Genomic DNA, 13,297 nt, shown 5'->3' on the forward strand with positions numbered 1-13,297 from the left:
TGTTATTTCCAAGATTTAAGACTACGATCTTAACTTCTTCTGCAGATTTACGGTTTCTGAGAAATATGGTCCGACACACTGTGTTAATGGAAGAGCAAGATGGAGGGATGTAAATAAAGAAATGTACTGAAAGAGTTTCACATCTGATTCCTCCTTCTTTTAACACATAATAGTCCAGGAAGAACCAGCCAATGGTCTGTCTCAAACCCAATGAAATACACCCACATTACATTACGACTCACATTATAAATATTAAAGATCTGCTGGAAAAACAGCTGATTGTCCAACCAGTGAATAGCTCCATACATAGTAATATGAAAGACAAAGGGAGAAAATTCAAGTGTAATGACGGTCTAACTGAAGAAAGATGAACCAGGTAGCAACAGGACATACAGGCTTGTACATGTTTTGCATCTGTTCACCAGCTTAAAGCATGATTACAGGACATGGGGGTTTTATCCCACATTTTAGAAACTTATTTCAATAAGAGGATCTTAACTTCAGATCCTCTTATTGAAAGAAGTTTTTAAAATGTGGGAAAACAGTAGGTGAGGTTAGGTTAGGTAGTAGATGATATAGTTGAAAATATACTTTAGAATCTAAAGTCCTCTACTATGTTTTCTACATCACCTATTGTTTGTTTAGGGGTTCCTCTGTGCAGCAGCCAGATAGATAGGAGTACTGCCACTACCACTATACTGCTTCAACAGCCCCTTTTACACTGCCTTTCTAAGGCAGAAGATCACGCCATTATATCATCTTGACCTTCTGTATAAAAAGAACAATCGTGGAATGAGAGGACAGAGTTGTCTCGCCTTAAAGCCGGCAACTGAGGTAGTAACAGCACCAAAACAGCATTTGTGTAAAAGGGACAGCTGACTGGATGGGACCATGGGCGCAATATTTTGAGGAGGTGTTGTATATAAATTGTGAAAACAATAAGGGCAGGGAACTCCCTACCCTCCGAGTAGAGGACAAGATCAGCTGCCATATAACAATTGTTAGTTCCATGTTATGCTATTGTTATTGTTTAGAAAGCACATGTTATATGTCACACTGGGGCAGACACTATTGTGCTCAATGTCACGCTTCTTTTGCTTCTGCAATACCAGCATGCTATCTAGTATCACACAGTGGAGCAGCCTGATGTCGCTGTTTGGTTCTGAGCTCAAGATTAGTTTCTTCTTCAGAGATTTATTTTATCCCCCGCCCCCCCCCAAAACGCACCTATCCCTTTATCAGAATCGGAGAGAGGACTGATCAGCTCAGAGAAACTATTTCCTCAGCAGCCTCCTGTCTCAGTCAGCTGACTCTGCCTGGAAACTATAATCCTGTGATGGATGAACAGTTGAAAAAAATGTCACCTTACTTTTTCCACAAGAATATTTGAAATTTTTTCTTCCTGAATAACATATTGGTGCAATAATGACCCCCAACTCACTTACAAGGAGTGTTGGTAAAAAGCCTAAATGCATAATACTCTTATTGGCTAATGAATTCTGAAAAGAAAAAATCTACTCCCAAACCTCAAGGAAATGTGCCTGACTGTTAGATTGTCTGTTATGTAGTAGATATCAATTAGTTTCCATTAAGTGTGTGTGTGTGTGTGTGTGTGTGTGTGTGTGTGTGTGTGTGTGTGTGTGTGTGTGTGTGTGTGCCTCTACAAGCCTGTAGGCAGCTTCCTAGGTGATAAATTGCCCTGTTGAGCCTCCTTTGATCATCTGAGCACAGTAGGCAACAGGAAGGAGGTGAAAGAAGGAATGGGAGAAAGAGGGACAGAATAGATGAGAAAAGACAGGAGAACAACAAAAGGGAAATGAAGAGAAAGAGGGAGAAAATGACAGAGTATGAGTAAAGGATTATATTTCAGAAGAGTAGAGGAGAGAGATGGTGAGGAGGAGCTGGCAGTGCAGGGGATAAACGATGGGTGAGGTTAGTAAGTAAAAAATAAGGAGACAAGTGAATTCCTGAAATTTGATCCTGAAATTTAATCAGGTTATAAAAAAAAACCAAAAGAACTTTCATTTGGAAAATACAGTAAGAGAATGATCCTCTGGGTAATTTTAGACGAAAAATAGGCAACTGTTACTCGCAAAATGGGCTATTATTCTTTTCTGAACTCCCCTCTTCCTAAAATCAGTTACCTCAGGTAAGAGACAGTTTTTTTTCCTGTAGCAAGACTTATATTTATTAAATTACTAATGCATTCTATGTTTTTCTTTGCTGAGACTGGTATCTCATTTGATAAATGTTAGGTCAACCGAGCATCTGTCTCTAAGTAGTCTTGTTTGATACAAATGCAAATTCTTGGTGGTTTAATATGTGCTCAGAGACGACTTTATAGAAGACGACTGAACAGTGTACTTCTATAAAGAACTAGAAGATGTATTTGTTTACCCCAGTTACCTCTTGATAGCTATCTTTAATACATTTTTTACTTCAGTAACTTCTTTTCTTTACTTTACAATAAGCTTTTACCTGCTGGTGGAGATAGATGTAAAGTCAGGGATTCAAGTCAGCAGAAATCATCCTATAAAGACCATATTTGTCTATACCAAATTTATCATCAGGTCTGAAGGAAAGTAGTGGACTGACCAACTGACAGACAGACAGACAAACATCCCTAACACCATGCTGCTAACATGGCTGCAAACACTACAAAAGAACCAAAAACGTTCAGCTTTTACAGTCAACATGTCTAAAGATCCTGCTCTGATTATGGTGAAGCCCGATCAAAGATGAAAGAAAGATGGAGCAGCGTTGAGGACATGGTAAAGATCTGAGGTTAACATGGAGACAATATTTTGTCTCGCCTGTTCATTCTAAGATGAGACTATGAATATCAGGTAATATCCATCTACTCCTTATCATTGAACACTGAAACACAGGAAGCAAAACCGGAGATAAAATCGACCATCTCTGGTTGTTGCTGAAATTGAAACAGCAGCATCTCTTTGTATAGTGAACACCCAGCTGAGAGGGGAGCCGAAAAAGTCTGTCAACCAGTGATTTTAACCTTTTAAAGGCTCGATTTGCAATTAATGAAGCGACGTGGTGCATAAAATTTAACAATCTGACCTACAGATTCAAAAAATACTTTATAAAAGATTACATTTTGCTGTAATCACATGTAAATCCTTTTATTTTGTGATCTTGCAATCAATTTGGTAGTGAATCAGGTTCAACTTGTGTCTGGACTTTTGGTGGTGGATTTACATTTGGATTACAGATTGTGTAATTTAGTAAAAGCACAATGTGTGCGGACCGGGAGGACAGGAAGATACAGAGGGAGGGAGAGATAACAGCAGGGAGAGAGTAAAGAGAACACAGAGGTGAGGTGGTGAAGAGGTAGACCCACACACAGAGGGAGTGTCTCCAAAATGAGAGTGAAAATTGAAAATGGGGGAGAGCAAATGGCAGGAGGGTGAGTGAATGAAAATTGGTTAAAACCACTCTATGTTCTCCTCGTGATTGGCTCGGGTTGCCTGCAAAGACACGCAGCGAAAGAGAGGGATGCCGACAAAAAGTGAATTTAATTTGAAAGCCTTTGGGGGACAGAGAGGGACAGAAAATGGGGGTGAGAATCAGTGAGTGACAGAAAAGGAGAGACAGAGGGTTATGGTTAAGCGATAGTAAATCTAATTTGATGACCGTTAAGAGGTAAGGGAGGAGAAAGGAAGAGGGTGAGAGAGGGAGAGAAAAAGAACCAATGAAGTGAGTAACGGAGGAAGGAAGAGCAGTATTGTACAGCAGGACAGACTCTTCCACACACCATTCAGTTCACTGGTTTCATTACTGCACGTCTCCATTCAATCTTCACATTCATTTCATTTAATCTGTTCGTGTTACAATTAATAAAAGCCTTCTCTCTTTTCTTCCACACATATCTGGACTTGTCGTTGCGACTGGTGGTTGTATGCCTCTCCCAACAAGTCAAGTTGGAGTTCACATCCATGTCTGTCCAGACTAATGTAATGTATGTAGTGAGGAAGAATTTAATGAAAGGTTTTATTGTTAGCGTGTTTTTTTTTCAAAATGGAAATTATAACTATTGACATGCATGATTCCTATGAAAAAATTCCTGTGAGAAACACGCTGTTTTCACTTAGAAACGATTTCTACAGGGAAGTACAGAGGATTGATATAGAGCTTCATCACAGGGTGCAATGACAATCACCTGAAGCTCAATATCAGCAAAAGAAATTGTGTTGAACTACCAGAGGAGCAGAAAAGAAAACAAGGTTGTATACATGGCAGTAGACAATGCTTCAGACATAGGCGTTGCTACAAAGAAGCTTCAATTCAAAATGTGGATATACGCCTTCAACCCTGCAGCACAGATCTATACAATGAGCACAGTTTCAAGGTGCACATCCAAAGAGGTATCTGACCAAATTTCTTCCCTTCTGTTCCTGAGTTTTGACAATGAATAATGAACAGAAAAATGTTTATGTAGAACATTATGATTGTCAAAGTGAAGATGACTTTTGATCTTTGGATATAAAATGTCAGTGTTTGCCATAATTAGCGTATTGATTCTTAAGATATTGCCAAAAAAATATTTCATGTGGTCACAATGAGCTTTGACAAACAAATTCTAATAATTTTAAGTCAAATGAGTCCAAGTTGACATTGTACCAAATTTTAAAACATTTCCTTAAGGCGTTCTCAAGATATTGGGTTCACAAGAATGAGATGGACACAAGGTCACAATGACCTTTGACCACCAAAATCTTATAAGTTCATCCTTGAGTCTAAATTCATGTTTGTACCAAATTAAAGACATTTTTAGCAGAAAGTCACAACAACTACCATGACATTTACCACAACACATGCAAGTCCTCCTCAGGATGACTTTCTGTGACTTCTGTGATTCCTTAACTTTCATTTTTCGCTCCCATCAGATTGAAATTTTAATTTGTTAAATATTTCGGTTTGTGACAAAATACCTGCAAAACTGATGACATTCCCATCAGCCTCAGCTATACTCTCTGTTCATTGCTAATCACCAAATACTCGCAAGTAAAGCCTAGCAGAGCCACTTGCATGGCTGTATACATTTGTCCTGTTAAATTGTGTATTACATACCTCAACTTATTTCATTCAGTGTTTACTAAAGGAGAAATTAGGCTAAAAGCATTTTTTTCTGGAAAAATTCCTGATAAACCAAACAACATGTAGACTGTAAGAAATGAGTCTACTAAGATACATGTACAAGAGTCCAGTAGCAGCTTTCTTTTATGTGACTTTGTCTCAGTGACAGATAAATGATTTCTGATTCATCTCAGAGCGACATTCCTCCATCTTCATCAATAGATCGGTGGTCATGGGGTGATCGTCACCATGGGTGAACTTTATTATCTGATAGGCCTGGGAAAAGAGAAATGAACATGAGTAAAAACAACAGGCAGTTATCCTAGTTAACAAATGTCACAATAAAAACCACTACACCCCAGTCCCAGATTGTATTTTAACAGCAAAATTAGCTTAAAATTATACTGTTATGACAACTTATTAAAATATAGGCAAGATATTCACAAAAACCTACCATAAATTCCATGCTCAGATTGTGACTTGTACTGTTTGTACTTTATCACCTCTGTATCAGTTCAGTACAGCGAGTTTTTCACAAGGGACTTAAAGAAATATGATTCACTGAAGCAACACATATAATCATGAAACACAACAGAGACAAAAAGACAAATGACCACAGCAGTGGACTCTTGTGTGTAGAACTATATCAAAAACTGAGAAATGGAAGTCAGTAAAAAAACATAACTGCAGTTCACTAAGGTGAGGCTCACACCGTGCGCTGCTGGTGAAAGAGCCTACCGGAAAATTGCGTTTGATACTCTGGGTGCAGTTGTTGATCAACTCTAGGGTTGAAAAAAAAAAAAAAAGAAACACAAGGTGCCTGGAACAAAGACTTGAAATTGAAGTGCTAAAGTTAAGCTGAATGAAACTGAAGCCAAGCAGAAGGAGATCTGCTTAAAAGCTTTCATTACTACAAGAAGATAAATAAGGACCTTACATTTTTCCTCTGGGAAAAAAAAAAGTTTTAGAAGAAGGTCAATGGCACTGGCATCTGGCAAATTAGCTGGTTATCTTCACACAAAAACCAGATGGATGCCCATTGATCTAATGGCTCATAATTCCAAAATCCCAACAGTCTAGAAGGAGTGGGATTGGCTGGGTTAAGAACAGAATATCAGGATACGCCAATCAGAGGCAGAGTAGAGCAAGTCATGTCTTAAACAAAGTAGGAACAAAAAAACATTGTGGTTGGGCTGGCTGATTAGAGGCCATGAATCTTGAAATTACAGAAAGAGTGTGTATTTTTGGAACAATGTGACATTTTTTGGGCTGTTGAGTTTTGAACAGTGGGCCGTCAGATCAATGGTGCGGCACCAACAACCTTGTGATGCCCATTGCACTTATTAAACTCTGGAACAAACTGGATCGTTCAAAAATTCAAAGTGCTGTTAAAAAGTAAAGTGATGAAGATATTTTCAATATAGCGTCCGGTAAAACTGATAGCAGTTTTTTTAGGAAGGCCTTTTCTTAAAGTCAAATGCGTTTTTTTTAATCCCCCGATCCACAGAAGTACATTGCAGAGTTTCTGTGGTGGCACTCTCGTCTGCTGTGTAGGCAATACACTGATAAGTACCTCAAACAATTCTACTTCAAAATAATCCAAATTATACCTTTGATTTGTTAAGTGAAATGCTAAAAATGACAAGAATGATGGAAATAACTATTAGAATAAGACAACTGCTCTGTGTTTTATCTATAGCAATTTCTGCTTGTCAGTATTTGATCCGTCACACCTGTTTGAATGTGTCCAGAGCTTCTTCAATATGTTCCAGGTAATGTTGCAGCTTTCCGACTCTCACCAGCTGGATCCCATGGACCGGATGGGGATCAGTGTAGTACTGTCTTTAGAAACGAAAGAGAAAGATAGAGAGATATGGGTTAAGGATAATGTCTGGAGGGCTTCAAATCAGTGTGGCTGTCCCCCTGTGCTCTCTGTCAAAAAAAGCTGCTAAGTACTCTTAGTAAATTGCTATTTTTTAAGTGCATAGAGGAGCCGTAAATACATCATTGTACCTGAAAAATGTTCTTTAAATCAAAGAGACTTATAAATCATAAACTACTGTATCACATCAGGGTGTCTTCACAGTTAAGTGGCTTCAGTGCATCATTCCTACATCCATCTATTTTTTGTCTGCTACTGGTCATGCACTGGTCATGCACTGGTCATGGGGTATCAACAGGCTGAGCCAGGTTGCCCAGACATCCTTTCCTCCAGTCCCGTTTCCCAGCTTCTCCTGGAACATCTATTATGATTCAATGCCAAAAATGCAGAAACAGCTCTTCCTCTGGATACACACCACTGGACACACACCTAATGGTTTCCATCAATAGTCTTGTCACCCCATATTCCCATAGTGCCCCTCACAAAACACTCAGAGTGAAACGATAAAAAAACATGTAGGCTGGATGGCCAAACTCCCATCATCCCTCCAGTATCCTCACAGGAGTCAACAGCTGGTCCCATATTGCATGACAAGGATGGATGCGACACAACTGAATCTTATTACACGAATCTGAGCTTCAACAATCGTCCTCAATCTCCTGTCTAGCACTTTGGCATCAGCTTTCCCAAGGAAGCTGAGAAAAGTGATGCCACCATAATTGGATCACACTCTCTGGTCTCATTTTGTAAAAGATGAAAACCACCACAGGCACCGTCCTTGAACTCCACATGACATGAACATGTTGAGATTTTAAACCATTTCTATGCAGCTATAAAAATCCAGTCAAAGCAAGGCATTCATCGTATGATGGAGTTCAATCAAGTCCACTTCTAAATGGAAGTGTCATGAGAAAATGATTAAATATGAAAGTATGTGAATTTCATCATGAATAATAATAATAATTTTATGTAGGTGTATAATTCATCCATGGGAATTGTTTGGTATTTTGTATGGCCTCATGTCAGGTTCATAAAAGACAGTGAAGTACGCCAATTTGTGAAGAGTTGCCCACTCCATTTCGGTGTCCACTATAACCGGAATGGCTGAGCTCTGCAGCTGGCACGTGATCTGCAGTGCCAATAATTTCTGCATTTGGTGTATTTTTCAAATGACCTAATGTATGATATAAATGATTTGATTCTTGTAATTTATAAAATATGCATCCCTAGCTTACTTATTCCACATATTTATCAGATGTGTCTAAAGAGAGCAGGAGAGATGAGCAGATACACACACGAGCAGAGGAGCACGTCTCCATTTCAGATGTCTGAATGTATCTGTATGTCTTTTACGCATTTGTGTGTCAGAGTTTCCACTTTATTGACTGTTTCATTGCTATTTGGTTGCTAAGGAAACAGCTTTGTCCCTGTTAACCTCCAAACAGCAACAACGTTAACAAACATTCCAACAAAAAACACAAAATGGACCCATTTTTAATGTTTATGTTGTCAGTCTTTAAACAGTCTATATCCATTTTTTGGCACCCTGGCTCTTTTATTTAATTTCTTCCATTCCAGTTTCACTACTTTAACAATCAGACAGACTGACAAGCAGATATATTACTGCCCATATTCCCCAGATAAATGCACAAAACAAACATGTGGAAAGACAGTCACACAAATGTATTCTGCACAACAGTTGCTCCTGGATTTTGTGAGCTGGTGCAGGCATAAATGCCTGATTTTACAGCAGCTTTTCTTATAAATTAAGATACAAGTTGCTTCTTTTTTTGCAATTAAAGTGAAAGTGGGGCAAGTGAAGATCACACAAATAGTTGTGATGCTGCCACAGGTCCAGCGCTTATCATTATTAACATTCAGTGTTTCCCTCCACACAGTGCAGATCGTCTCTGCGAGCCACTCTCCTTCTCTGCCCAGTCAGCACAAGCTAACGCAGCTCAACATGATCTCATCCCTTCATCTTTTCCTATGGAGCTAAAGCCCCACAGCAGCAGTCAACATCTCACACTAAGCTGCTAATATCACATTGACATCTAAGTGACTGCACCTTGTTGTTTACGTATTAATAGCTGTTGGGTAACTTTTGCCTTGTGATGCTAACAGTTATCCTTGTTCCTGTGTGTGAGTGTGACTCTGTCCCAGGCACAAAGCTCTGGTCCCACAGCAGAAGTCTCATGATAAACAGAGAAAGTTTTCAATACGTACATTTGCGGTAAAGTTAGGGTGACTGGACAAAACTGTATGCAGTCATGCAGAATTCACAGGGATTGGTTGAATTTGTATTCATATTTGCAATTGAAACATAACAAAATCCTTAAAGGGACTGATATTCATACTCATACCACTTGTATCACATGCACTGCATGTGTAAGTATGCAAAAATACAAAGACAAAACAAAAAGGTGCACACTATCCTTGCAGTGCCTATTTTTCCCCAGAAGCTGATCATCTAGACACATAAAAAGATACAGAGAGAGCAAGTGGTGCTTTTGATAAGTGATGTGTATCCATGGTGACAGAGACATAATTCTGATCAGTCTGATTAGTGATTTTGACACCATGACTCCCACAACCCAGACACACACACACACACACACACACACACACACACACACACACACACACACACACAAACATTTCTATCTAATGTCTTTAATAAATTTAGCCAGTGTGAAATCCGTTCATCTAAAATGCATATAATTATCTGACAACTGAATTTGTATCCATTTGTAGCCACACATGCATGCAAACGGATACACATTAATGTTTAATGATACACTCTAATGCTTAATGACCTTTTTCTGCGTATAGCAGAAAGCCACATAAGTGTAAAAACAAACATGCTTTAAAGAGACAGTTCACACACGATGAGCTGGGACATTTTTTCTAAGATAAATACACACCAGGGACTTTAAGGAAGCAGCTTTGTTGTTGGTAAACATTGGAGTTCTCAAAACACTCATTTACCTGACTACGTTGTCATTTATCCTCTTTTCTTCTTCATCCCTCTCCTCTAATCTCTCCTTCCTTTTCCTATTTCACATCTCCTTTGCTCTGCTCCTACCTGTTTATGTTTGTGCTTTGTGCCCCACTAGCTGCAGGGATTAAAGTCGGTGACGTCGGTCGGTCGCTTACTTCTCTCATCTACTGCACCCCATTTATTGCTCTCCTCCACTCTTCCTCTGCTGCCCTCTTAAGTCCTCTGTTGCCTGTTCCTGTTTTTTCTTGATTGCACACACAAAATGTTTTTTAAATCTTATATAAGGCAGCATTTCAATGCTCCCTGACAAAGCACATTCAGACACAGTTTTAGATTACTAGTCTGTGGTTCATTCTCAAACTCTTGCACTCACTCATACAAACACATAAAGCTGTAAGTAAACACAGACAAATGAATACATGAATGCACAGCAGCAATAATGTATGAGCATGTATGCACACAAAGATAAGGTCAATGTAAACCCATTTCACCCTCTCTAAAATGATGCATTTTCCAGATTCTTTCCAGAGTAAACACACCACAAGACGTTTCAATGTTCTCCTATAAACTGCATTGCATCGGCTATAAACAGAGCAATAATCTTAATTATTTAATCATAATCTTTATGACACTAAAAGTTTTTCACTCTTGACAACAAGGGGAATCTCTTTTCTGACGTAAGTGAAATTTAAGGTTGATTAACCACTGATAGCCGTCACAGACAGAGCAAAACCCTTTGGGCAAAGCAGCAAACACTGCAGCGCAACTGTCATTGATGGTTGATTTAGTTAGTAGTTGTGTAAGTAAATAATGTCCTTCCTGTATTGCTATTTTATTGCAGCAGAAAGTGACTGTGCTATTGATCAACAAAAACCTGGTCTTAAGTCAGAATGATTCATATCCCTGCTATTTAAAGGGTGCATTATTCAGATAGTAAGATGTGCCAACATAAGCAGGTTCACAACGTGAGAACACTCTGCTTGTTACACACTCAGGGACATGCAGATGGGTTGCTACACGGGATGTCCCAATCTGATCTCGTACATCGGATCGGGGGCTGATCAAGGCAGCTTTTGACTGATAGGGATTGGGAATATATTTTGTTTTATGCCAACTGTCTCACTGATGTTTTTACTTCCATGCAGAGCAACATGGAGCACAGCCTATGTCACCTTGGCTCCACTAAGCTGTCTGTCTCTCCTCCTTGCTGAACTTAAGAGCAGCAACTAACCCCAGCCCACCGTGAAACACTACCATAAACAAAAAAAGTAGCATGAGCCTGTTTATTTACCAAAGTTATAAGCACTTGTTTCATTTCAGATCAGTGTGAGAGTCTTGTGATTTGCTTCCAGCTACTGCACATGGTGTTTCTCCGCCCCGCTTGGAGGAAAGACAGGTGGTTGGCAGAGCTGACAACAACCTCACTTACCACTGCAAGTACACGAGCTCTGCAAAAAGCCAACATGGCTTATTTATTACTTAAGGGTAATCTGCCCAAAAAAAGATGACAAAAATAACCACTCAACAGAATACAGATAATTGAGATTACTGAGACACAGGCTGCACCAGCAACAAACACTGGACTCTTAAAGGGAATATTCTCTTGAAACAATGAGGAGGCCTACAAGATTAAAGGGAGGGTTTGTCATTTTATACTTTATTTTGCAAAATAAATAATAATAATAATCCAATAAAAAGGAACAGTTTGGACGCAGGTATTTTTTAAATAACTTCATCTCCTTCTTAAAGTGTGCACTGTGCAGGTGTATTATCTAGGAAAACAAAAGTGTCAGATAGGGACTCAGTACCAGCAGATATTGAATATTAAATGACTCAGATCGGGGGCCGAAAAAACCTGATTTGGACATCCCCTGTTGCTAGTGGGTGAAAAAAAATACCTTATTAATGAGAAGAATATAAGTTATGTTCTCTAAAATGCAAAGCAGAGCTGTAGAGCTGCTGTCCACTGTTGCTCTCCAGCAGACTCCCCATCAGGAGAGACGCTGTGTGCATTTACAAAGAGCAGCATCATTTAATCGATTTTTGTTTATAAGATAAAAGTTTTGTTCTGTTTCCATGGTTAAGTTTATAATTGTAGTTTTTTAGTTTGGCTGCTTAAATGTCCCATGATATCTGCTGCAGTGACATCACTGCTAATACTTTATCACTCAGCAGAAAAAATGGCACTTCTCCAATTTGCTGAATCCTTCATGAGTGCCAGTTGTAGGCACACCTGGCTTTTAAAGAGAATGAGAGATGACACTCTAATTGAATAAATTCATGTTACATCCCAAACCTAAGATGATTTAAAGGACTAAATACAACCTTTTCTGCCCCTTTATCCCTCATTTAACTAGTAAAGTGGAGTGGGAACGCCCTAAATGCACTTATGCCATGCACATTATACCATATGTTATAGATAATTTAAAAAGAGCCAAAAAGCTTCTTTAAAAATGTTCCACCAGAGTTTTCTCTCACAAAGCTAAAACCCTATTTGTGCATATCCTCAAGCCTAACGAAGCTACTAACTGACAAGCCTACTAATTACAGAGGTGGTCCTCGATCCTGTGGTTAGAATTGAATCATTAAATAAGAAGTTCAAAGATTAAACCAACAACATTAGTCCTCCATGACTAACAGCAAGTTACAACATTGATTTAATTACAAAGCCAGTGATTCAAGCTGCCACGACATGCAAACACACACATCAACACCAAACTCCAATTATATTTCCTCTTTGCATAGAACCACACAGCAATTAAAATAATTTCATTAACTGTCTCCTGAATTCTCCGCTCCTTTATTTCCCCCAGGGAGGGTAAACTGAAGAGAAATATGGTCTTGCTGTATGCAGCTAGTTAGAAAGCCATAGCTCTCGGCTAGGAGTAAGAGAAGGGGCAAGAAGGAGAAATTAATAGTTGCGTAAAAGTGTAGCATTTCCAGGCAAATGCAGTGGAACTAATGAGGCTCTTGTTTGGAACAAAAGATCCACTGCCTGCTGTTGGTGAGAGGGAAACATGGATTATCTCACTAAGGAGAAAACTCGAAGGGGAACAAAAACATGGAGAAAAGATTAGCTGCGTGTATTCTCCTTAATGGTATTTTGTTTTCTGTCCAATGCAACAGTAATTTCAGTCCTATATTTCCACAGTTTGGAAAACTCCGCACCCCCATGCCACTGTGACTGCTAAAACCACACCACAGTAATGTACAACAGTGGCCCTCAAACACTAACGTAAGCTTGCATGTATAGTGGAAACCTGTCGGTCCTTGTCAAAGGAATTACTATAAACGGATGATTATTATCACCAATTTTTTTT

The 13,297-nt window shown here is 39.0% G+C and overlaps 1 protein-coding gene across 2 annotated transcripts in view; it reads right to left on the reverse strand.

Annotated features, from left to right (window-relative positions):
* Positions 1-3,984: 3,984 nt before the first annotated feature.
* The window catches only part of smyd3 (SET and MYND domain containing 3), an 86,771-nt gene continuing 77,458 nt past the window's right edge, over positions 3,985-13,297 (reverse strand). For both annotated transcript variants that reach the window (XM_088079160.1, XM_042507679.2), the window contains exons 11-12: positions 6,828-6,936; positions 3,985-5,370 (exon numbers count right to left, since the gene is read on the reverse strand). In XM_088079160.1, coding sequence (XP_087935286.1) covers positions 5,254-5,370; positions 6,828-6,936 — 226 coding nt within the window. In that variant the 3' untranslated portion in view covers positions 3,985-5,253. The remainder of the gene's footprint in view (positions 5,371-6,827; positions 6,937-13,297) is intronic.

The sequence above is a fragment of the Plectropomus leopardus genome, chromosome 1 (genome assembly GCF_026936395.1).
Source record: "Plectropomus leopardus strain MGB_pleo_1.0 chromosome 1, ASM2693639v1, whole genome shotgun sequence".
Taxonomy (NCBI): domain Eukaryota; kingdom Metazoa; phylum Chordata; class Actinopteri; order Perciformes; family Serranidae; genus Plectropomus; species Plectropomus leopardus.